The sequence below is a fragment of the Vidua macroura genome, chromosome 16 (genome assembly GCF_024509145.1).
Source record: "Vidua macroura isolate BioBank_ID:100142 chromosome 16, ASM2450914v1, whole genome shotgun sequence".
NCBI classification, from domain to species: domain Eukaryota; kingdom Metazoa; phylum Chordata; class Aves; order Passeriformes; family Viduidae; genus Vidua; species Vidua macroura.
Window position 1 is genome coordinate 11,847,740 of NC_071586.1, and position 23,492 is coordinate 11,871,231.

Genomic DNA, 23,492 nt, shown 5'->3' on the forward strand with positions numbered 1-23,492 from the left:
GAAGGCTGGTCCCTGGGGCTCAAACCTAAAGGGACTCAGTGCAAGGACTCCAGACGATCCCAGGAGAAGTGCTTCCACCACCCAGCCACAGAATCAGTCTCCTGTGAATATTTAAATCGTTTATGCCATGTGGAAAAGCCCATGCCCCAGAGATGGGGCAGTGCTGGTGCTGCTGCTCAGTGAGGCACGGGGTGAAGGAGCCCCCCATGCTGCAGGTGAGCCTGGGCCAGAGCCAACCTGTCAGCAGACCTGCCTGACTGCCTGTCCTCCTCCCCAGGGGCTCTTCCAGCATCAGCTTTGTTCAGTGCTGGAAATCCCAGTCATGCCAAAGGTCCCACGGGGAGGGAAATGCAGGTCACTGCTGGGACAGACGTTCCAGGCAGGGGAGCCGTGCCAAGGTACTTGGGCTATGATAGTAATTAATGTGGACATTGCTGGTAATGGCAGAGCTGGTGCTTCAAGTAAGTGCACAGAGGCAGGAAATGAACCCCATCAATTTTTAAGGTGTCAGCTGTTTCATGGGGCTGCTGCAGAGACGGGAACGACTGGACCTCGTTTGTTAGGCAGGTCCTGCCCACAGCTGGCAGCTGGATACAAACACTCTCCTCCCGTGCCATGGGGTGAGCCTGCCTTGCTGCCTGCAGGGGGATGGCCCTGGGAAGCTGGAAGTGGTCCCAGTTCAGTGAGTGTGCTAGCAAGACTGTGGATATTCAAGCATTCAACCAGAAGGTGTGTTTGCAGGGTGATGATTTAGATGAGGGTCTCTCTGTTGCTGTCTGCAGCTATTCAGTCCATGCTTCCAATGGGTCGCAATTCAGCAAAGCATGTTTGTCTGCAGGTGAGGGCATTTCCACACCAAACCCTTCTCTTGCAGTGGAAGAACCCCTTTTTGTCCAGGACCTGAGTGGTATTTGGGAAACCACCCTGTTCCCACTGAAAACCAGGCGTCTCTTGTCCCCAGTTCCACAGAATCAGTACAGAGATTGTCGCAGAGTGGGTGTTTTTATGAACTGGCTGCTCTCTCCCTTCTCAGTTCTAATTAAGTTGTATATTTTGGAAGTAAAAATGTCCTTTTTGATGATATTGGTCAGGAAAGCTCTCCAGCATCTCCAATAAAGGGCAGGGAAGAGGCAAGTGATCAAAGGCAGGCTGTAATGAGCTATCAGAGGCAAGCCCAAGGTCAGTGGGGGCAAAAGGGCCATTGTCACGCTGGCTCGTGGTGCTCAGCTGATTCCCTGCTCCTGCACACTCCCATCCCCATCACTGTAGCTGAGGATTTGGGTCTGAAGTCCCTAAACACGCTCTGGTGTGGAGAGAGTCCCTGCCACATGGGCAACACGCTTTAAATCCACTCGGTGGAGAGGAGGGATGCTCACCTCATTTTAGGGAGGGGACAGACACATGCCAAGACCAACGCCCTTCTCCCCACAGGGGTAAGAGTATCCAGTTGCTCTGGAAGAGCTGGAAGTGCTGCAGGAGTTGTCTGCAGGGAGAGACACCGTCTTGGCAGCAGGCAGAGATCTGGGGCACTGATGAGAGGAAATCTAGGGCATCAAAGAGCAGAGATCAGGATAATCAAGGAGAAGAGATCTAGGGCATGGAGGAGCAGAGATGTAGGTAACCAAGGAGCAGAGATCTGGGGCATCAAAGAACAGAGGTGTGGATAATCAAGGAGCAGTGATTTAGGGCAGGGAGGAGAACGGGTCTAGGTAATCAAGGAGTAACAATCTAAGGCACCAAGTGGGGTTGCTGTAGGGCATCAAGGAGAGGGGATCTGAGGCACTGAGGAGGGCTGTGCAAGAAGCTGGAGACAGGGCTAATGTCCATCCCTGACCAGCATTTCATAGTCTAGGGTGGAGGGGAACAAACTTCCACAAGAAACACTATGCAGCACAGTAAGCTGCCAGGGCTGTCCAGGACAGCTGAGCCTCAACTGCAGCCCCAGGCTCCTCCAAGGAGGAACCCTGGAATTGCTTTAGCCAGTGGGAGGGAGCCTGCCTCCCCATCAGCAGGCAGCAGCAAACATGATCTGTCTGAAAAATAGAGCCACGTTAACAGTTATTGATCTATAACTTTTAACCAATTTCTTTTTTACAATATTGGATTGCGTGCTAATATTAGCTTTTTATGGTCGGCACTAGGCAAACTCCACTCCATCAGCGAAAAACAGCTCCTGTGGGCCAATCTGCACCTCCCATTGAGCTGAATGATAGAGGACTGGAACAATGTTTTTTGACAGATCAGTTCCTGTTCAGGGTAGCGGTGGCCATTATGCAAATCGAGCTATAAGAAGTTTAAAAGTCTGGAACCATTATATTTCTTTATTTCATTAACATCAATGCAAGCCAGGCAAGTTAATTCAACAGAGTGATCCCATTCCAGGGCTTGCACAAAATGGTCCCCCCATCATTTAACAGGACTGGTGAATTCCTACAGGTGCTCCCAGCAGCTGTACTGGGGCACTGAGGCATTTTTTTGCATCATGCAGCTGGGAGAGGGGTGGGTGACAAATGTCTGTGAGCAGATTAGAGCACAGGAATCCTCTGCCTGAGCTGGCAGATGGCTGGGAGGGTCCTGCTCCTGGCAGCAGGCAGACATCCAGGAGGATGGGGGACAAGGAGGGGATCCATCACAAGGGCCTGATTTCCCACTGGTCCTTGGGGATCTGCTCCCACCTCGGAGCACCTGCACAAAATCTCTTTTGTGGCTTCCCCACCCCTAATTCTCTGCATGGGCCATGAGAAGCTGCTTGGGCAGAGCTGCCCTGAAGTCACAGAGTGCACAGAGGCATAAGCACTTAGGATCCAGGTTTATAGGGCAAGGCAGCATGGTGTTAAGCCCATTTCCTCCAGCCCTGGTGCTGGACACACATTTTCCCAGCACAACAGCAATATGAGGAGCTAAGCATCGATGTAATCAGGTATGATGCTATAAAGAGCAGAGATTTGTGCCCCAGCACATGCCCTGACACCCAGGTGGTGGCCACCCTCCTCCTCCTCCATCATATCAGCACCACCACAGACACAGACCTTCACAGCCACCCCCATCCTCCCACAGCCCCCTCACCTCCACCCCACCAAGGCACAGCTTTGCAGAAGAACACCCATCCCACTTTGTGGCCCCCTTCAGCTGAGGGTATCATCACCTCTTTACAATTAGAAAATTAATACACAATGCAAGGAAATGATGGGGTCCTGGCCTCAGCCCTTGCACTAGTGTTTTAAGGAAGGGAGTGGGTGATTCCTGGTGACCCACAAAAGCCAGCAACGCCGTGAGAAACTGATTCTTTGCCACACCCTCTTCCTGCCATATAACTCCCACACCAGACACAGCCACGTGCACACTCACACTTACTTATTTGCATAAATCTGGAAAATAAAGATCACAGCCTGCCACACTAATGGATCCCGGCACTACAATAGCTCCATTATAAATGGCAATGTCTTGGAGAATTACTGCTAAAGACTCTACCTTTTAGTGTTGAAACTTTTAATTGATTTTAAAATACACAATCAATCACAGTTAATCAAGGAATCATGAAGAAGCTATCGTACCCAAATAGGCAAAGACAGCATATAAACTACAATTAATGACCACTTAAACAATGGGGGGAATGAAAATAGGATTATTTATTAGTGTTTATGGACAGTAATGGATAAAGTAATGAAGCAATAGCACGGTGGTGTGTTAGAAGCCAAAGTTGGTGATACTTAACACCAAGTGGCCATAAGTGACTCTTCAGTGGATGGGTCAATGGCACAGTTTAGAGAAATCTTTTCCAAGGAAGGAGATGCCTTCCCCCCCTCCTCTAAACATTACCATGGCCCTGCAGCTGCTGGTGGAGGTCATCCATCCTGAAGGAAGGATGTAAAAAGTAATTCCTGGGTTCTCACCACAATCCCCATCTCTGTCCTAGGGCCAGTTAAACCTGTCAGGTACAGCTTTGCTCTGGCAGGGAGTCTTGTAGCCCCCCAACAAAACCATCTCTGGGCTGCCTTCAGCCAAATGCCTATCTGTCACCTGCCAGGGAGATGTCTAGTGCAGCTAGACAACTCTTAGCTTTAGTATTGGGGGAGAGGTTAAAAACCCAGCTGAGTGCCCTGTCCCATCCTTGGAGAGCCAATTCTTTGTGTCTCAGGGTGGCAAGCAGCCTGATGGGCCAGAGAAGGGTGAGCAAAGGAAGGGCTGGGGGTTATTTAAGCCTTAGCCAAGGACAGTGAGCTTGGGCAGGGCAAAGGAGGTAAATTCCATGGAGGCATCTTGAGGCCCCTGAGGTCTGTCCTTGTCCACAGCTCCAGGTGGTCTGTCCAGGATTTAGTACAAAAGACCATTTTGTCTAAGCTGGCTTTATTCCCACCCACGTAGCCAGAGCCTTGCAAGCCCAGAGCCAGGTGCTGCTGAGGCACACACTGACACAATCCCACCTGGGCTGCCTGCACACCCAGTTTGCTCTTTGCTGTGCTGGATCAAAACCTTTCTGCACCCCCAAGCAATGTCTGCTGTCCCCAGGGACAGTGAGAGGCACAGGGCTGTGGCATTCACACAGGGAGCAGCCTTTGCCTTCTGCCTGTGCAGTTTGCAGCTTTGCAACCACAGCTATTTAGTTCTCTAAATTAATAAGCAGCACCCAGGTCCCCACTCCTCTCTGCCTGACACATGGAGGCAGTGAAGAAACAACTCCTGGTAAGGAGAAGGGGAGAGTCCAGAGGAAAGTTTGTCCTGTTGCACCATTCCCTGGAAGGCGAGTGCCACCTAACTCCAAAAGACACCACCAGCACAATCCGTGTGCTGGTGTCCCTGCACCAGGTGGGGACTGTCCCTCCTTCCCTCCTGGGGCAGGGCTGTGGGGACATTTTTGTGCTCAGATCTTTCTGTAGTGAGATGAAAGTCTCATGCTTGAAGAAGGCTGCTTTTAGCACTGGACTTAAACTGCTATTAGTCATCTCAGATCTCTGAAAGGGAGCTGACAGCAGGTCAGCCCCCATAACCACATCTTCCCTGGGGCTTTGGTGGGGGCTGAGGATACTGCAGCCCCTCTCTTCCAGCCCTGCCTGCCAGCAGCCTCCCTTCCCACAGTGCTTGTGCTCGCTCGCATGGATCAATGTCTTCCTCTCCTCCACTGTCTCTTTTATTGCCTTGCAAGTTGGCCCCAGGATGTTTTATCACACCACAGCACATAATACAAATGAAAAACAAAGGGGGAAAGTTTGAATCATTTTTTTTAATATATTCATCCCTGTGCTGGGGAACAATGATCCATCTGATTAAATCCGCATGCCAGAGTTTATTAAACCAGGTTGGCCTCTCGCTTTCTCTCTCCTTTAGGCAGGGACAGGCTCATTAAAATGAGCATACTCTGCTCCCTCTCCAGTGCAATCCTGCTTCACACAGTCCCTGTGCTGCTGCTATCTCAGAGACATCACCAGAAGCTGATGAATAGGGCTCTGCAGCTCAGTTTTCCCTGGCAGCAGCACAGCAGCTGAGCTGTGGCTTTTTGGCAAAGGGCAGGAGATGCCTTCAGCCTCACAGCTGATGGGAACACACATCCAAGGAAAGGCCCCTTAAAATTGGAGGGAGGTGGGGGGGCAGGGCCTGGCCACCTCTCTAGCCCTGCCCCAGCACCTGATAGGTCATTTAGCTCCTCCTGGGCTCTGTTTCCCATCTGTAAAATGGGTTTCACGGGCACTGCTTCCCCATTAGGATAATTAATGGCTGTAAAGCACTTTGGATCCTGCACTAAGAATAAACTCATCAGCAATGACAAAGTGACAAGTGGGCATCTAAGACACTCTCTCCCTGGGACCAGGTGCCTGTGTAGGCTCCTAAATCTGCCAGCAGCTGCTGTGCCTGCAGCTCCAGCTCCCCTTGGAGGGTCCCCAGCCCACCCAGTCACCCTCACCAGGAGGCATTTCCAGCAGGCCGGTATTTGCTGCAGCTCCTCTTCTTCCTCAGGAGCCCTTCAGAGGCAACCTAAGTCTGTTCCACCCTGGCAATAACAGTGGCTTAGGCCCTGTAATCCCTCCTTTACTTGACTTTGGGTTATTTTGAGCAGGAGATTAAAGGCGATTATCTGCATCACCTGAGACGCTGCACTTTCCATCTCTACCCCCTTTCCTCCATCCCCAGGAGCTCACCCAGGCCCAGGCAAATAAACCCCTCCCTCCTTCCCATCTCTCTGCCACGCTCTTGTCTTGGGACAGCTGTCTGTCCACAGGGTGCTGCCCTGTGGTGGTCCACCATCAGCCTTGCTTCCTAGATCCAGCTTCTCACCTGGCTACCCATGTGTCCTGCCTCCTGAGCCAAGTCCAGAGATGCTCCACAGGAGGGGAAGACACAGGAGGGCACCCCAGCACACTGTAGCACTAATTGGGATTAGTTCTGTAGGCTTCTTGAGGAGAAGGTGGTAGCAGAGAGGATAAAGTCAGTCCTCCTTTGGGCACTACAAGCTTGGCAGGGTGTGCTAAGTCCAACATCAGACATTTACTACCACAACTGGAGGATGGAGAATGATTGATTGTTTGGGGAATCCCACACTATTAAAAAAAATAAAATCCAAATAACACAGGAAAAGCACTGAAAAACGTCTGTTTCATGCCCAAGGAGGAATCCCCATCACCTGGCAGTATCCAGCCATGGGCAGGGAGCTCCTTTCCATGTTCTGGGGACCACGTGCTGCTCTCCAGCTCATTCCAGCTTGGATTTAGCAAAGCACTTGGTGTTGAATTCCTCCCGAACCCTTGCTGAAATCAGCAGCTTTATTAAATGAAGGTGTAAACAGGCAGAGCTACGAGCAGTGACCAGAAATGTTAATTTACCTTCCTTTATGACTGAGAGGTGCTCAAACATCCCATGGGGATTAGCAGGTACCTGGAAGCAATTGTTCCCCTGGGAAGCAAACTCCCACACGTGGCATCGCACCAGCGTGTGTGACCAGTGCACACATTCACGGCAAGCCTGCACCTTCACGGGCTGTTTTTCCTCATTTCAGACTACACCAGCCTAGAATCCATCTGCCACCCTGGAAATTAATAGCAATCATTAAACAAAAAGAGCTGGCAGAAAGAAGCCTGAGGTGAAAAGCAGCTATTTCTGCCAGAAAAAAAATTAAAACTATTTAGACATACAGAAAGTCATTTATTACTGTGAAGTCCTCCCTCCACCTGGGGTTTAAATCTCATTACAGTTTGTCCAAAACAGATGTTACCCTTTAGCAGTAGATTATTAACAATAAACTCCAATCCTCCAAAGAGGGTAGGTATTTTGGGTTCACTTGCTTTTTCGGCTTGGGTAACCTCCACAGGAAATGTTTGGGAAAAGGACGGGCAATCCAAACACTGGCACAGCTCCCTGCTTCTGTTGTCTTGCACTCCAAAGTTTCTTTCCACTCTCCATACCTTCTGGACAAGCAGGGATACACAGAGGCCCAGAGAGTGGCCACAGCCCTGGCTGAGGGGCAGCCAGGATGCTGAGCAAGGGCTTTGTGTGCTGCACGCCCATGCACCAGCAGCTCCTACTGCTGCTTTTCCACCATCACTTTGGCATGTGCCCAGATAAAAACAGTTTCTTTTGGAGTCTAGCATGTGCACAACCTATTTTACAAGCTTCCCTACGTCTGGCCACACACTTTTAGGTAGAAAGCTGTTTAGCTGAGCTTTAGGCATGCTGGTACTGTAAAGGAAACCCAGTGGTCCCTCATCCCTGTAGCTGAGTATCCTCTGTGGGCAAAGATGGGTTTTGCTTGTTCCCACCAGTGCATGGGCATAGTCCAGTGGGAAATCAGGTAGTCTTGAGAGAAACGCTGTCTGGCACCATGTTTAACCAGCAAAGCCCACAGTGGGGTATCTGTGTTCTGTTTAGATTTAGCATAGTAAAGATACCTGCTCAGGACTCTAGGAGCCTTTTAATCATGCTGTAAACATAATCAAATTAGACATTAATATCAGCTCCAAACAACATGTGGCCATCTCCCTGACCATCTCAGGTAGCAGGAAGCACATTCCCAGTGTTCTCCAGAGACACTGCTAAATAGATGTTCACACAATGCCTCCCAGCACGCCTGGGAAGGCAGTGAGAACCAGCTATTTTGGGACTGTTGATGGTGAAGCCAGTACCTGCATCTCAGGGCTGCCTCAGAAAACTCTTTTTGCTATCAGTACAATTTTTCCTGCACCCCGAGGGAAGCATCAAGAACTCTTCTGGGCTATGTATGTCTGTGAGTACTTATTGCTGAAGAGAATTTTTCCCCCAGCACAGCACATCTCAGGCCTTCGGGCTTTACAGCTTATACCCAATGCCTTCATGGAGCCCCAAGAAAGCAGTGTACTCACCTCCCTACAGGTGCAGGTATTCTTGGGATGAATCTGTTGCACATCCTTCCACGTTGTGTCAAAGGCATGATGGAATAGCTGCAGGGGCTGTGCTGGTGGGAAGAAAAGGCTGTAATTCATGGCTGAAATTAAGCCATTAAAGAGCAGCTGAGGTGAATAAATGCACACAGCCATCTTGTGGACTCTGCCCTCTGCTAGAGGGTGCAGTCACCGCTGTCTCACATCCCTGTGCCTCCTCATGTGCTAATCTCCACCAGCCCTTCATCCTCTCACTTCCATCCCAGACCCAGCTGGAGCACAGACCTGCAACATCCAGGCCACCACCACCAGGCTGAGACCACTGACCCACCTCCCAAATATCCAAATAAATGCATATTTGTTTGTAGTCTGGGTATCTGACCCATGAGGAGTGTCCTATTAAAAAAAAAATAAAAAGGTGAGCATGTATTTCCACTGCTGAAAGAACACAACCTGGTAAATTGCTTTTCTGTAGAAACACAGCATCTGTTTGGGTTAAGAGAGCAGGGTTGGAAATGTTGATGAGGACCTGAGCTGACCTAGGGAAGGGTCTCCTCCAAGAGTGGACCAACATGAGCTGCTCCAGCAGAGCCACCTGCAGGAGCAGGGCTGTGATGGGTAAGCTGTACGTGGAAGGTGGTCATGCTTGGTTTCCTCTGCAATGCTGTTATCCTGAATAAACATTAGATTGGTTTTGGAGGGCTGCCCAGATGATCATTAACCTTCTCCTGGCCCATGACAAGAAGCCAGCCTGCAGCACTGAGCTAAAATTAGGCTTGTAGGGCACTGGGGCTTGCAGATATAGCAATATCTGGGCAGAAACCCCTGTCAGAAAGTGGATAGCCAGAGGGTCCAGCCTTAAGCTGGGCTTCTCAGCTCCAGAGGACCATTAAAATCACAAGATAACCTGGACTGGAAGAGACATCTGAAAGTCTCCAAGCAGAAAAACAGGACCAGCTTCCAAGGTGAGCGAGTAGTGAGAGGTTAGCAGAGGTATTTGCTTACAGCACAGACATAACAACTCCTGTGTGCAGGACACGTGCTGATGGGAGGGTGAATTCTGTTCTGCCTACCCAGAGATCACAGACCATTACCATGAGGCCCTTCATGAGCTGTGTGTTTTCTTGTCCATCTCTCCACACTCAGCTTTACAGCCTACCTAGAAACTGTGATGTTGCACTGGCCAGAGAGCCCTTCACAGGGGAAGAGCAGGACAGAGGGGGAAATGTTCTTCTGCATATGCAACCATAAAAATATCAGAGCGAAAAAGACACTTGCACCTCTAAAAATAATTTCTAACAACTCACCATTTCACAGATCCATCACCAGATTTTCCCCTGTGTATAAGTGGGTTTTCCCATCTGGGAGGCAAAGGGTTATGCAGGCTTCCTGCAAAAATAAATTAATGAATGGAAGCAGTAAAGCCCTTTTCCAAACAGCAGCAAAGACCTGAGGATGACAATGCAAGGGAGACAAGGCTCAGCTCAGATTGTCACTGCTGAGGAACACCAGCAGCTCCTCTGCCCAGCGTGGGGCTGGCTCCCTCCATTGCATCATCGGTGCTGGGAAAACATCCTTTGATCTTCAGCACTATTTATGGGGGAAAATGGGACTCTTGCTTCCACACCAGACCTCTGCTTTTCCCCAGCCTAACATCAGCGTAACCATCCCATAATGAAGCTGTGATTCAGACTGATTATTTCTGAGGAGAAATCACATCAAGAAAGTACTAGAGAGGCTTTCTCCCATGGAAACACATCTTTCTTATTGCTAGAGTAGTACCTGATCACAGCTCTTACTTCTCTACATTCCCTAAAATGTTTTCCCTTTTCACCTTCCCCTAACTCTGTCCCTCTCATCACATTTCTCAGCTCCTTGAGGGCTCCACTGCACTGTCAGGAGCTGGAGCTGATGTTCTGCTGCAGCTCGTGCTGATGTTTTGGAAGGCTGGTTTAGTGCACAGGTACCCCAGCTGGGCTTAAGAGGTTGCTCACCAAGAAAATCATTTATGCATTTACTTAAACTCAGCAGAGGCTTCTGCTCAGCAGCCCACAGCAGCATGAGATAGGGTTGTCATCTCAACAGACCCTGGAAACCAAGCAGCATGAGATGGATGTAAATGATTTCAGACTGCAGCTGAGTAACAGCAGAATGGTCTTATTTTCTGAAATCCCAACAGTTTGTCTTGAAAATGTTGTCATTTTAAACCAGAATTTATCTTGCCATAGGAAAAAAAGGGTTCTTACAAATGTTTGTGCAAAGAAGGTCTGTTCTGGCCATTCCCAGTCTGCAGCTCTGGCCTCATCCTGGCTTCTGGAGGCACAGTGGCATTGAACTAGGGTTCCCCTCAGACACTATAGCACCCAAGTTTACTGCTAAATTAAAAGAGATTGAATATCAGCTTCCAGTAAAGATCATAACTTTTTCAATCAAGGTTAAAATAGGAATAAACCAAGGAGAGATTGGCCCCAACACCATAGAGAGCCCAAGAGTGTTGACATACTGGTGATATTAATGTCCCTGTGTAGAGACCAAGCATGTAATTTCTCTTTGTTTCTCCCAGTGTCTCCCAGAAAAATTATCTCTTTGCCATCCCTCCCACCTGGATACTTGTCATACAGTCTGTGACCTCCCAGAGTCCCAGTAAAAGCTATCCTGGATGCAATCCTGAGCACTTCTCTCTCAGCTTCCCCTTCACCTCTCTGCTTCACTCCTTCTTAATCTCTCCTCAAACCTCAGTGGAAAATATATCTCTTCTCCCTTGCCTGTTTTTCTTAAATAATAAATAATAGTAGAGAGAGTAGAATTGACTGGAGAACTCTGTTATCTAACACTGTGAGGTGTTTGGGAATAAGGTTGGGATGCACAAAAATGCTGCCTAAGCCCTGTCAGTGAAGGGTATTGGGACCAGGATGTCTGGATATAAAATGAACTTGAATTTTACAGGCCTGAGTGTTTTTATTATCCAGGGAGGTTTTGATTCTGACCAACATCACCCAGCAGGAGTCATGGAGCAAAGACCAGGAGTATGAATGAGGGAAAAACCTGCCTGGAAGCCTCCTTTCCGCACCTGACACATACAGGATGGACATTAGCTATTTACAGGTGATTTCATCACTATAAAAGGCTTCATCTGCCATCTTGGAGCTGCCTCTCCAGATTATCTTACACATCATGAAGAACCAAGGTTCACTTTAAAATCTGTTTTCTGTTAGCCAAATTTTCCCTCCCCTTCTGTTGGGTGACCAAACATCATGTTTGTAATGCACCACTTCCATTTTCCTCTGGCTCTCTTTGAAGCGGGGATAATTTTTTGATAAAATAGCCCAAGCTGCTGTGAAAGAGGACCTAAGAGATGCTGGAGATGGAGCAGCTAGGGAAAAGGAAGTTGTGGAGATGCAGAAATGCCAAGGAGAGGAGCACTGCTGTGTGTATATACACGCACACGCATGCGTAATCTTGTGTTCCCTCAGTAAATGTAATCCACAGTTTGAAATAACTCATTCAGTAGAATAACAAAATTAGGAACTGAGTGCCAGCTCTCTTCCCAGCCCCCACAGCTGCTTTGTTTTGCTTCCTTGCAGCTGCTGCTCTGGTTTAATTTTCCAAGATGCCATTAGAGTTGGGAAATGGAAGCAAAAACTTCCCAGCCAGCTTGCACTGGTTTTTGAAGCTCCAGCTTTCCCTTTTTCTTTCCACCTCCCATGGTAGTGGTTTTCAGCCAGGATAAGGCTGCTGCTGCTCATCAGGGCACAGGCTGCAGCCTCAAAATTCCAGTCATCCCTCTTTTCTGCTGGGCTGCTGACAGGGACCAGGGCTGGAGAAGCAGAGATGGGTGCGAGGGGAGCATATCAGTCAGGGCTGAGGATTAGCAGGGAGAAGCATGGATGTGGGCTCCAGCAGAGATACTGGATATCAGAGGCAATGTGCAGGAGGAGCAAGGAGTGAGGGAGTTGTCATTGCCCCTTTGCTGGCCTCTGTTAGGCACAAAAACCCAATATCATCTCAACTGGTCAAACCATTCTGCCTCCTGAGAGCAGAAGGAAAGGGAATTACAGCAGAGTCTGCAGGGCCCAGGAAACTGTGCAGGAATGGGGCAGGAATTTCCTGGGTGGCTACCATGGCCTTGCCATGGATGTGGCGTGTTGTCATTGTCACCATGGTGCCACACTTCAAGATATTCTGACTGAGATTAAACCCATCATTCCAAAACATTTCTATTGTTATTCCACACTCTCTTCATTGCCACCTTTTGCTTCATTCTCCAGCAGCAAAAGAGACCCTCAAATTGCCACTTTCCTGGTTGCTTTTCTTGTGAGAGTTTTGCTGGTTTATTCCCAGGTTTTCTCAGCTCTGTGGGGGTTCAGAGGACTGGAAAAAGTGATGTGCAATTGTGTAACCAGGATGATAAATTCAGGACAACGTGGCAAAGGTGAATCAGGCAGGCAGGAGAGTTAAACCACTAGAACCTTGCAGGATGCTTGGTGCTGGTGTTGCTTGGGCACACCCCCACACCCACCACGGGCTGGGATGGAGGCTCTCAGAAGCCAGCAAGATGAACAATTATGTCTTTTGTGCAAAGCAACAAGACCCACTTCTCCACTCACCAGTCATGTCCCGAGAATCTAATAAAAAGGGAGATTAGCCCCTCTTTCCTCTCTCACATCTCCTTAATGCTGTCATTTTATTCACACTTTGTAAAGCAAATAAACCAGCAAATTGCTTGCTTTAATGAGCTGAAATTAAACTCAGGCTGCTGATAAAATGCCATTTCTCTTTTCTGTTGTTGGGAAGGACCTGGCTGATAGGCAATGTATGGGAAATAAGAGAAAACATGCAGTGGGACACTTACTGAACGTGTTTGAGGCATTTACTGCTGCTCTTCTTTATCCCCAACACCTCCAATTAGATGGGGGAAGCACAAAGGTGCTGTAGGGGAAGGCTATAGGGGATCAGCCTGCCAAGATCTGTGGGGAGTCTGTCTCTGCTCCTTGCTCATGGATGGTCCCACTCCACAAATTTCCTCTGTGAGGAAAAGGCTGGTCTGGCTCTGCAGAGCCTTTCCAAGCACAGTTTGCCCAGACAGGGTGGTTGGGTCACAGTGGGAGATACAGGGGACTGCACAAATGCTTGCTGAAGAGAATGTGCCAAGTGCATCCCTTCCTGCTGCCTGTGCTCGGTTTGGCAGGGCTTCCCTTGCCTGCAGGAATCCACAAGTCCGTGGAGGAGGACAGGGAGGTGCTGGAATCAAGTGCCACCCCAAAGGGACAACTGGAGCAAGCCATTGCTGATGGCTCTGCAGGCCAGGAATACCCTCATCCCACACCCTTAGGGGCAATACACATCCCCACAGGATGCAGGAGGAGCTGGACACCAGGCTGCTCCCTGTGGCAGAGGAGAGCTGGCACACCTAGAGAGAAAGTCTCCACCTGCAACACAATGCATGTGCTGGGATTTTCACCCCAACAAGAGGAGCTCAGGGCACTTTGCTTCAGTCTCCCACCACCCCATGAAGTGCTATCATTATCTCACGGTACCAGAGAGGAGGCTGGAGAGCAGAGAGGTTAATTGAGTTGTCTAACACCAGAGGAATGTAGCAGCAGACGTGTTTCAGTCTGGCACTGCAACCTGTGTCTCTGTGGGGGTGGCAAGGGGGGGCACTCACCTGCAATCTGCCAGGGAGCACAGTCCCACTTGCCTTCCTCGCTGGCTCCGAGGACTCAGCTATGTTAAAATGGACTTCCAGGTACTGGCAGAGCATCTCAGGGAAGTGACAGCACACGGAGGAAAAGGTGGCTGGAAAGTCTCATGTGCAGAGAGCTGATGTGAGAGAAGGCCTCATCATTCATGTAATGGAAACATAACTGTCACCAGGGAACAGACTCATTGTTCACAATCCAACCAAATAAACTGTTTTACTGCTTATTATTACTGGCCTGTTTTCCAAGGTATAAACTGAATGGTGGACAGGGGTCTCTGCAGTGAAATATGCTCTCCTTCCCTGCCTGGTATTGTGGCTGGAAAAGAACCTGGTTTCTTTGGGACAAGGGTCAGAGTATACATCTGCTTCTAAACAATCAGCTCCACACAATTTTCAGGTATGTAGCATCAAGAACAGTCCAGCCTGGGCACTGTAAAATGGTCTGGAAAACTGTTTCTGGGTTTATACTATTTTTCAGATTTAATGAAAGAACATTTGGATGTAAGATATGGCCCTATCTCCTTCACAACTTCCCAGGAAACCTGCAGTTCTAACCAGCTCTGTTTCCAAGGAGTATTGGTGGTGTGTTCCCTGGCTTCTACAGTCTGCCCTTGGACAAGGGAGACAAACACTGTTCCTGTTCCCAAAAAAAGTTCAAAGAAAGATTTTTCTAGATAAGCCACGATGATTTCTCTCCATTTGTGGGTAACTCCATCTCTGCTACAACATCTCACTGCCTCCATGCTACCAGCCCGAAGTTCTGTTTGGCAGTAGAGATATCCACAGATTATGTTTTCAATATCTTGTGGAAAAGCATGACCCAGGAGATGCTGGTGGTCATGCATTTCCCACCTCTTCACTTTTGCCTTTCTGTTTCCCTAAGAAATCAGAAAAAGAAGTAAGAGCTGTCCGTGGAAATTTATGCTTAGTAAAAAATTTAGGGGGAAAAAAATGGAAAATGTGAGCCAGAAATGAGTTTCTCTGTGGGGAGTGAGGCTGCTGCAAGTCCCACAGGTTTGTGTCTAGTGAAGGCTTTTCCTAGTCTTCAAACAGCTGTTTCTGGCTGGGGAAGGAAGGTATTGTCCCATCCTCTGCAAATGCTCTTGTTATGCCACTGAATGTTTGCTGTTTTTTCACACCTCTGCATCATTTCACCTGGGAGGGAGAGCCTTGGAGAAAGGCAACAAGCCCCCAGCAGGGCCAAGGACACTGGGAGGTTCACAATCACACCAGTGGGTTTTGCAAAGGTCCCCAGAAACAGGACAAGCATTTGATGCTGGGCTGTATCCCAGATGCCACATGGCAGTGCAGGCAGAGAGACACAGTGTCCTCAACCAGCACCCCTTGTGTGGGCACTGCTGCTGCGCACACCAGCACATGAGACAGTCAGGATTCCCCTCAGCAAAACGCTGCAGCATCAAATCTACATCAGAGCGAGTTGTCTAGACTTCATCTGCTCTCAGCGGAGAGGAACAGACACTTCTGGGGCATCACTCCTCTCCTCCTCAGGTAGACACCTAAATAGGTCAGACAAACGGTGTGCTGGATGTATGTTGGTCTCTCAACTGCCAAAAAAGTGATGCTGGACAAGGGCTCAGAGGGTGACCTCAGTGGTCAGTGACTTCCTCTCCTTGTGCTGCCAAACAGTGCTGGTGGCAGCCAAATAAACCAAAGGCTCCGTGAAAGCTGGTTGTGAGAATGAGAAGGCACGTGCCTAACTAACAGGGGAGTTGGATGGATCTCCAACACCTCTGACTGCTGACTGTCTTTCCTTTGTGCTCAATTTGTGCTTGTGTTTTGTTTTGAGCAGGTGAGCCAGGGGACTGAGTGGCGACAGCTGAACACACGGAGGCACAGGGAGATGGGGACCAGCGCCACGATGTGCAGCAAAAAGAAAACAAGGAGAAGTACTATAAAAAATGAGAGGAAGGCTTGTCTCTAAGCCTGAACAACTCCTCTGCACAGGCGCTTAACTTCATGACTCCCTCCTCGAGATGCCAGAGGCCTGGTGATGTGGGACCAGCCTCAACCACCAAGGCCTTGGTAGCAGCCCCTGGCTGCTGGCTGCCGAGTACCGTGGGCACCGAGGTCTGCTTTCTCCAGGGACGCTTCCCTCCCGTCTCTGAGCCATGAGGAGAAGGGAGAGGCAAGCAAAGCTTCTGAAGGAGCACTAGCCCACACCTTCCCGGCCCCTGTCCTGTTCCCCACTTCCAGCAGACCAGGAGCCCCTTCTCCGTGCTGCCCTTCCAGATGGCAGGTCGCCGGTGGGCCGCGACGTCAGCCCTCTGCATGTGCGTGGCGGCCGTGTCTCTCCTGCACGCCGGCGGGGTGCGGGCAGACTGCTGGCTCATCGAGGGGGACAAGGGCTTTGTCTGGTTGGCCATCTGCAGCCAAAACCAGCCCCCCTACGAGTCCATCCCCCAGCAGATCAACAGCACCATCGTGGACTTGCGGCTGAACGACAACAAGATCAAGAGCGTGCAGTATGCCTCGCTCAGCCGCTTCGGCAACCTGACATACCTCAACCTGACGAAGAACGAGATCTCCTACATCGAGGACGGTGCCTTTTCAGGACAGTTCAACCTCCAGGTGCTGCAGCTGGGTTACAACCGACTGAGGAACCTCACCGAGGGCATCCTCCGGGGCCTGGGGAAGCTGGAGTACCTCTATCTCCAGGCCAACCTCATCGAGACTGTCACCCCCAATGCCTTCTGGGAGTGCCCCAACATAGTGAACATTGACCTGTCCATGAACAGGATCCAGAGACTGGACAGCAACACTTTTCGGGGCCTAAACAAGCTCTCTGTCTGTGAACTCTACAGTAACCCCTTCTACTGCTCCTGCGAGCTCCTCGGCTTCCTGCAATGGCTGGAGGCTTTCACCAACATGACACGCACCTACGACCGGATGCAGTGCGACTCCCCACCCGACTACATGGGCTACTACTTGTTAGGCCAAGGCCGGACTGGCTACCGCAATGCTCTGAGCATGCTCTCGTCCCTTTGCACTGGTGGCTCCTACACTGTGATCCCTCGTTTTATCCCTCCCAGGTACCAGGTGACCACGGTGCCCTCCGAAAGCCCCTGCTCCGAGGAGGAGTGCTCCTCTGGCGACGGCACGACGCCGCAGTTCTCCCTGTTCACGCCCATCGGTGAGACGGAGGTGCGCCCCAACATCCAGGTGAAGCACCTCAACCACAACTCGGCCGTCCTCACCGTGCAGATTCCTTACCCCTTCAGCAAGATGTACATCCTCTCCCAGTTCGAAAACGGCTTCTCCTCCATGATCACCAAGCTCAGGAAGAAGGAGGAGAACATCACCGTGAGCAACCTAGTAGCACAAAGAGATTACACCTACTGTGTAGTCTCTGTTCACCAGTACTCCAAGTACAACCACACCTGCGTCACCATCACCCCCACCAGACCCAACCGGAAGGAGCCGGTGCCCACCCCTTCCACTGCCACCCATTATATCATGACAATCCTGGGCTGTCTCTTTGGCATGGTGATTGTCCTGGGCGTGGTGTATTACTGCCTCCGGAAGAGGCGTCAGCAGGAGGAGAAGCACAAAAAGGCTGCCGGCAGCATGAAGAAGACCATCATTGAGCTGAAGTATGGGCCAGAAATGGAGACCACCAGCATCACCCAGCTGTCCCAGGGACAGATACTGGGTGGGGAGACAGTGACCCGCATCCCCTACCTACCTTCTGCTGGCGAGGTCGAGCAGTACAAGCTGATTGAGAGCAGCGAGACCCCTAAGGCCACCAAGGGCAACTACATGGAGGTGAGGACAGGTGAGCAGCCTGAGAGGCGAGACTGTGAGCTGTCCCTGCCGCCAGACACGCAGGGCTCTGTGGCTGAGATCTCCACCATTGCCAAGGAGGTGGACAAGGTGAACCAGATCATCAACAACTGCATCGATGCCTTGAAATCCGAGTCCACCTCCTTCCAAGGGGTGAAGTCGGGGGCAGTCTCCACGGTGGAGCCTCAGCTGGTGCTCTTGTCAGAGCAGATCCCCAGCAAGCACGGATTCCTTTCCCCGGTCTACAAGGAAAGCTACAACCACCCTCTCCAGCGACACCACAGCATGGAGGCGGCCCCCAAACGCTCCAGCACCTCTTCCAGTGGCTCCATACGGAGCCCCAGGTCCTACCGCTCCGAGGGATCGGGCCACAAATCCGAAGCCAAATACATAGAGAAGACATCCCCCACCACCGACACCATCCTCACTGTGACACCGGCCGCGGCCATCCTGCGGGCAGAGGCGGAGAAGATCCGCCAGTACAGCGAACACCGGCACTCGTACCCCAGCTCGCACCCAGGGGAGCAGCACGACAGCATGGGCGGGCGGAAGCCCTCCATCCTGGAGCCTCTGACCCGTCCTCGCCCCAGAGACCTGGCCTACTCCCAGCTCTCGCCCCAGTATCACAACCTGAGCTACACCTCCAGCCCAGAGTACACCTGCAAACCATCGCACAGCATCTGGGAGCGCTTCAAACTCAACCGCAAGCGGCACAAAGACGAGGAGGAGTACATGGCAGCCGGCCATGCCCTACGCAAAAAGGTCCAGTTTGCCAAAGACGAGGATCTTCACGACATCTTAGACTACTGGAAGGGTGTCTCTGCCCAGCAAAAGTCCTGAGTCCTCACACAACTCGTGACTTAACACACTAACTGGACCAAAAGAAATCCGCAGCAGCTATTTTTATTCAGACTGTCTTTGAAACAAAATAAAATTAAAAAAAAAAAAAGAGAATCAATAAAAAGTTAAAAGAGAGAACAAATAATGAAAAATCTATAAATATTCTATATAATATATACAGTGAGATATTAAAATGTCCTCACCTTGGTGAGACATGCACCAAATTTGAACACAAACTTTGCAAACAAACCAACTGTGGAGTGGGAAAAAAAAAAAGTTTTGTTTCATTTTGATTTTTTTAAAAAAATATAAGAAAAAAGAAAAAATTGAATATAAAATGAAAATGAAAGAGCGGGCAGAGAGCTGAGGTCTGGCGTTTTCCAATATTGCATTGCATGAGTCCCTATTCCGTGATTTTGTGGATTCTTTGTGAACAGTTTGTGTTCTTCCTTCCTTCCCTTCCAAAATCAACAGCGACAAAAACAGCAACAAAAACCAAAAAGAGACCAGAAGGAGCTCCATCTTTTGGGCTGTTTTTGCAAACGGAGTCTTCCAGTTTAGACTTTTACCCGGTCGAAGGCCCGTTCACATTTTCACTCACTAAGAGGTTTTACCACACATTGCATTGTAAACCGAAGTCGTTAATTGTACAGAGAAAATTTCTATATTTGCAATGTTTGCTGTATAATGAGAAAGAGAGAGGAGAAAAAAAACAATACTACATCTACTAAAAAAAAAGAAAATATATATATATCTATATTCACCTGTTTGTACCAGGTTTTAATCATGGATTTTAGAGAAAGAGATGGAGTTTTATTTGAAAGACTTCTTTGTTGGTTGGTTGGTTGGTTGGTTGATGGGATATCTTTTGGAGGGGGGAGTGTTTGGATTTCTAAGTGTTTTGTTTTGATTTCTTCCACCAATTGTCTGTGTCCAAGTTCTCATCACTTCCAAGTGCATTGAAGAAAAAAGTCTCGTACCCAGGAAAATAGAATCCCTCACCTTATTCCAGGTGGGAGACCATCACCACCAGGAACTGGGAAGGGGATGAGAAGGGAAGGGCTCTTGGCTGAGCAGGTGCCACCATGCAGTGGGATTTCTCCAGCAAACCAGAAGGTATTGGTCTCTGGGCAGTGGTGGCCCTTGGGACCAGCCACTGAGGGGTGGATTATCCCCCCACTTTCAGGATGGGGAGGCAGTGATGGGTTAGAGCACAAAGCCTCTTGCTGCTCTGTGGAGAAGGAGAGAATGGAGGGTGATTTTGCTTTTGAGGTAAAAGGCACTCAGCATTTACAGCCTGCCCCGTACTGAGACACCCTGGGGAGCCCCTGACCAGCCCTTGGCACTCTGAGACTGGAGGGGAAGGAGATGGCTCTGTGTCAGAGGGTCACCCAAGCAGCCACATGCCCCTCAACCATTGCTGTCCAGCACTGTTCCAAGACTCCACAGCTTTTTGCCCCAACTCTAAAATACATGAGGTGAGAAGGGAGGTGTTGAGGCTGTGAAGACACTTCCAGGCCACACTGGTGGCCAAAGGACGCTGTTTTGTCCTGATCAGCTCCAGCTGAGTCCCAAGCCCCTGTGTCTCACCCAGCCATGACCAACAAAAAGTGAGGGCTTCATGAGGGTCTGAGAGCTGCACAGCTCCCAGGTGAGTGTGTGGAAACCCAGGGAGCCAGCACAGTGAGGTGAGGTGCTAAGCTCCTCAAATGCAGCCCTGTGAGGCCCTGCTGCTTGCCAGAGTTTTTCCCTTGCATCCTGCTCACAAGTCGCTTTGGATGGACATCCTAAGTCCTGATGGATGAGCACTAGGGCCCAGGAGCAAACCATATCCCATCCTATTATTTCAATATTTCAAAGTGATTTTGACAGGTATTCTTGCAAAAGGTTATGTTTGTTCAGAAAGGAGCTGAGCCAGGAAGACACAGAGCAGGCTGGGAAGTGCACGAGTTCATTCCCCGTGGTTATTTGTGTAGACAACAAACCATTAGCAGGATTTCATAATAAAAGGCAGGTAATTTCTCCAGGAATGCATTCACTCTTCCTCCACCTCCTCCAGGTGCCCCAGATCCTGCCCACAGCACGCAGCTTCCCGGGGCTGTGTCTTGCTCACCAGGCAGTGAACAGGACCTGGAGGGGGGAGTTGAGGGTCACCCCTCTCTTGTTTAGTGCCTTCATGGCAGGTCCCTCCCCAGATCTCAGCTCCAGCACCTGGTCCAAAGCAAACCTTTCAGCTGAAACAGCCTTTCCTTGCAAACCCTGAGTGCCTCCTCATAGGACCATAGAATGGTTTGGGTTGGAAGGGACCTTAAAAAGTCATCTGGGATTATAAAATAAAAAGTCATCATCATTTAGTTCCAACTCCCCAGCCATGGGCGGGGATGCCACTCACTAAATCATGTTGCTCAAGGTCTCAGCCAGGAGAAATAAGAGTTGGTCAGCAAGGATGGATGATGGAAACAGTAGTGGGGCCTCCTGACACTGTTTCATGGTCCCACAGGATTCCTTATCAAGAGGCTGGGGTGGTCCAAAGTGATGGCAGCTCATGAGTTAATTTGGGCTCAGGTTCTCCAGTGTTGACAGTCACTGATAGACACCCAAAGAACTTCCTCAGCTGATCTCTTCATTGAGACCATTCCCACACCAGTTTGGAAATGGCATCAGGACCATCTCCATGGAGCTGGGAGCAATGGCCCAGCCAGTGCAGTGTGAGGCCTCACTGTGGAGGCAGCAGCCAGCTCAGCTCTTTAGCTGGGGCAAATAATTTTGCTCCTCTGCCTCTGTTTCCTCCTCTGCAAATGCTTCCTTGTGGCACTGAGGGCACAGGCTGGCTGGGGAGGCTCAATTAATTAATTGGCTGTCTGTGAAGCCCATTTAGCTCCTAGAATAAAAGCTGCTATCGAAATGCAAAGCTGTTAGTGGTGTAAAACAGCAGGGGCAGATGAAATCAAAGCCTGATTCTGTTTTCACACCAGGATTTCACTGGTGATAAACCAACAGAGACCAACACAGGAATGTGATACAGCAGTGCTGGCCTTTCTAAATTAAACACTTCCCACATGCAAATGGTCTGTAACTGGAAAAAAAAAAAAGAGAATTAGAAAAAGTCTAGGCCCTTCTACATCCAAGGTATCTCTAAGGCATCACCCAGTACCTGATTGCTGGTGGGGCCTCACCACAGGTCTCCAGATGGCTCCTGGGCTGCTGAGCACCTTCCAGCCCCTTGCCCTCCCTCCAAAACAAGGTGCAGTCCTGGCAGCCATGGCCCACATCCCTTGGCAGGAGATGCCATAAAATGAGCTGTGAAAAAAGCCAGACAAGAAAAGGGAAGAGGCTCCACTGTCCCCAGGGCCACCACTCCGTGGATGAGCTCCAGGGCTGGCTCTGCACAGGGCCTGGAGGGCTCTGTCCACAGCAGCTTCCATCCCTCCAAGGCAGCTGATTTACAGATCCCTCCAGGGACAGAGCAGGGATTTCATCACCTGTGACGTGCTGGGTGTTTTTGTTCTTTGTTTTGTCTCCTGTTCAACCACCAAAGCTCGCAAGCTGCTTCTGCAAAGAGAAGTGATACCTTGTGCAGGCAGGCTGCTCCTGTTGCCCCAAACTCATCCAAAGGAAGACGGCTCCCCACCCAGCAGAAAGGAGAGGGCACAGGAAAGGCATGTTGGAGTGAAAAGGAGGGGAGGCTCGGGGGAAAAAATCACAGTTCCCTGCAGTACAGTCATAGCCCTGGGGCCATGTGGAAATGCATTCTGCTGATGCCCTTTCTGTGTCCACAAAACTGCTGTTGTCTCAACAACCTGTCTTCAAGGACAAAACCAAGGCAGTACTAAAAATCTTTCCTCTGATCCCTCCCCCAGCACCCCAGTGAGAACAACCTCTAGTTGGTGTGTAAATCCAAGCCCACGTTACCCATGGCTCATCCTCACTCAGAGAATGCAAAGCCCAGAGTCAGCAAAGGACTCTGCTGTTACAAAGCCTGTGTGGCATTTAGAGTCTGGATATTATTTAATAACCTGTAAATTAGGACAGAAACGTCCCTTTATATAGAAATGCACCATTTAAGCCCAGGATTCCCGAGGGCACCTGCCAGCCCTGGTGTGCACACAAGGTGTGTCCATCTGTTCCAAAGCATGGCCTGTGGGAAGGGTCATGTTCACAGGCAGAACGTGGAGCAGCACAGGGTGGCAGTGGTGGCAGGCAGTGCCTGCCCAGCTCCCTGCATGATGCAGCAAAGCGCTTGAGAGGGGAGCTGGGGGCTGCCTCCATCTTCAGAGCCGGTGGGTATTGGAGGTGTGAACTGCCACCCTCCCTGCCCAGCATTTGAGCCTCCTGATGGCTTCAGCTGAGTTTGCCATGAAACCAGGTGCAGATCTCATGGGAGGGGTCTGTGAGGGTGCACAGGGGCCCTAAAAGGGAAGATGCTCCCATGCACCACCCTGACCAGGCAACAGCCAGACTTCATCGGCTCTGCTCAAATCAAGCCAGTGACCAGCAGTGCTTCCTGGGCGCTGGCACTTTTCCTAGGGCTGTCCCTCTCCCGGCCCCCTTGATGCTTACGGATCAGCATGCATCAACACCTGGGTGATGCCCAGGGCCACTGGAGAGCCAGAGGCAGAGCAGAGCCCTGGGCTCCAGCGGCCCAGCCAGCTCCTGCATGTTCCCTCGCTCCCAGCGCCCTCAGCCAACTCCCCTCTGCCCATTTTTGAGGTCAGTCCTTCCCTCAGTCAGGGCTGGGTCTTGGCCAACCAAGAGCTGCGCTGCCCGAGAGCCCCAAACTCGTGCCGGTGTCGGACGTGGCTCTG

General features: G+C 50.3%; 1 protein-coding gene across 2 annotated transcripts in view; it reads left to right on the top strand.

The window, feature by feature from the left end:
• The window catches only part of ELFN1 (extracellular leucine rich repeat and fibronectin type III domain containing 1), a 103,374-nt gene extending 83,924 nt beyond the window's left edge, over nt 1–19,450 (top strand). For both annotated transcript variants that reach the window (XM_053992439.1, XM_053992440.1), the window contains exon 4: nt 15,857–19,450. In XM_053992439.1, the coding sequence (XP_053848414.1) occupies nt 16,297–18,687 (2,391 nt within the window). In that variant the 5' untranslated portion in view covers nt 15,857–16,296 and the 3' untranslated portion in view covers nt 18,688–19,450. The remainder of the gene's footprint in view (nt 1–15,856) is intronic.
• Nucleotides 19,451–23,492: the final 4,042 nt, after the last annotated feature.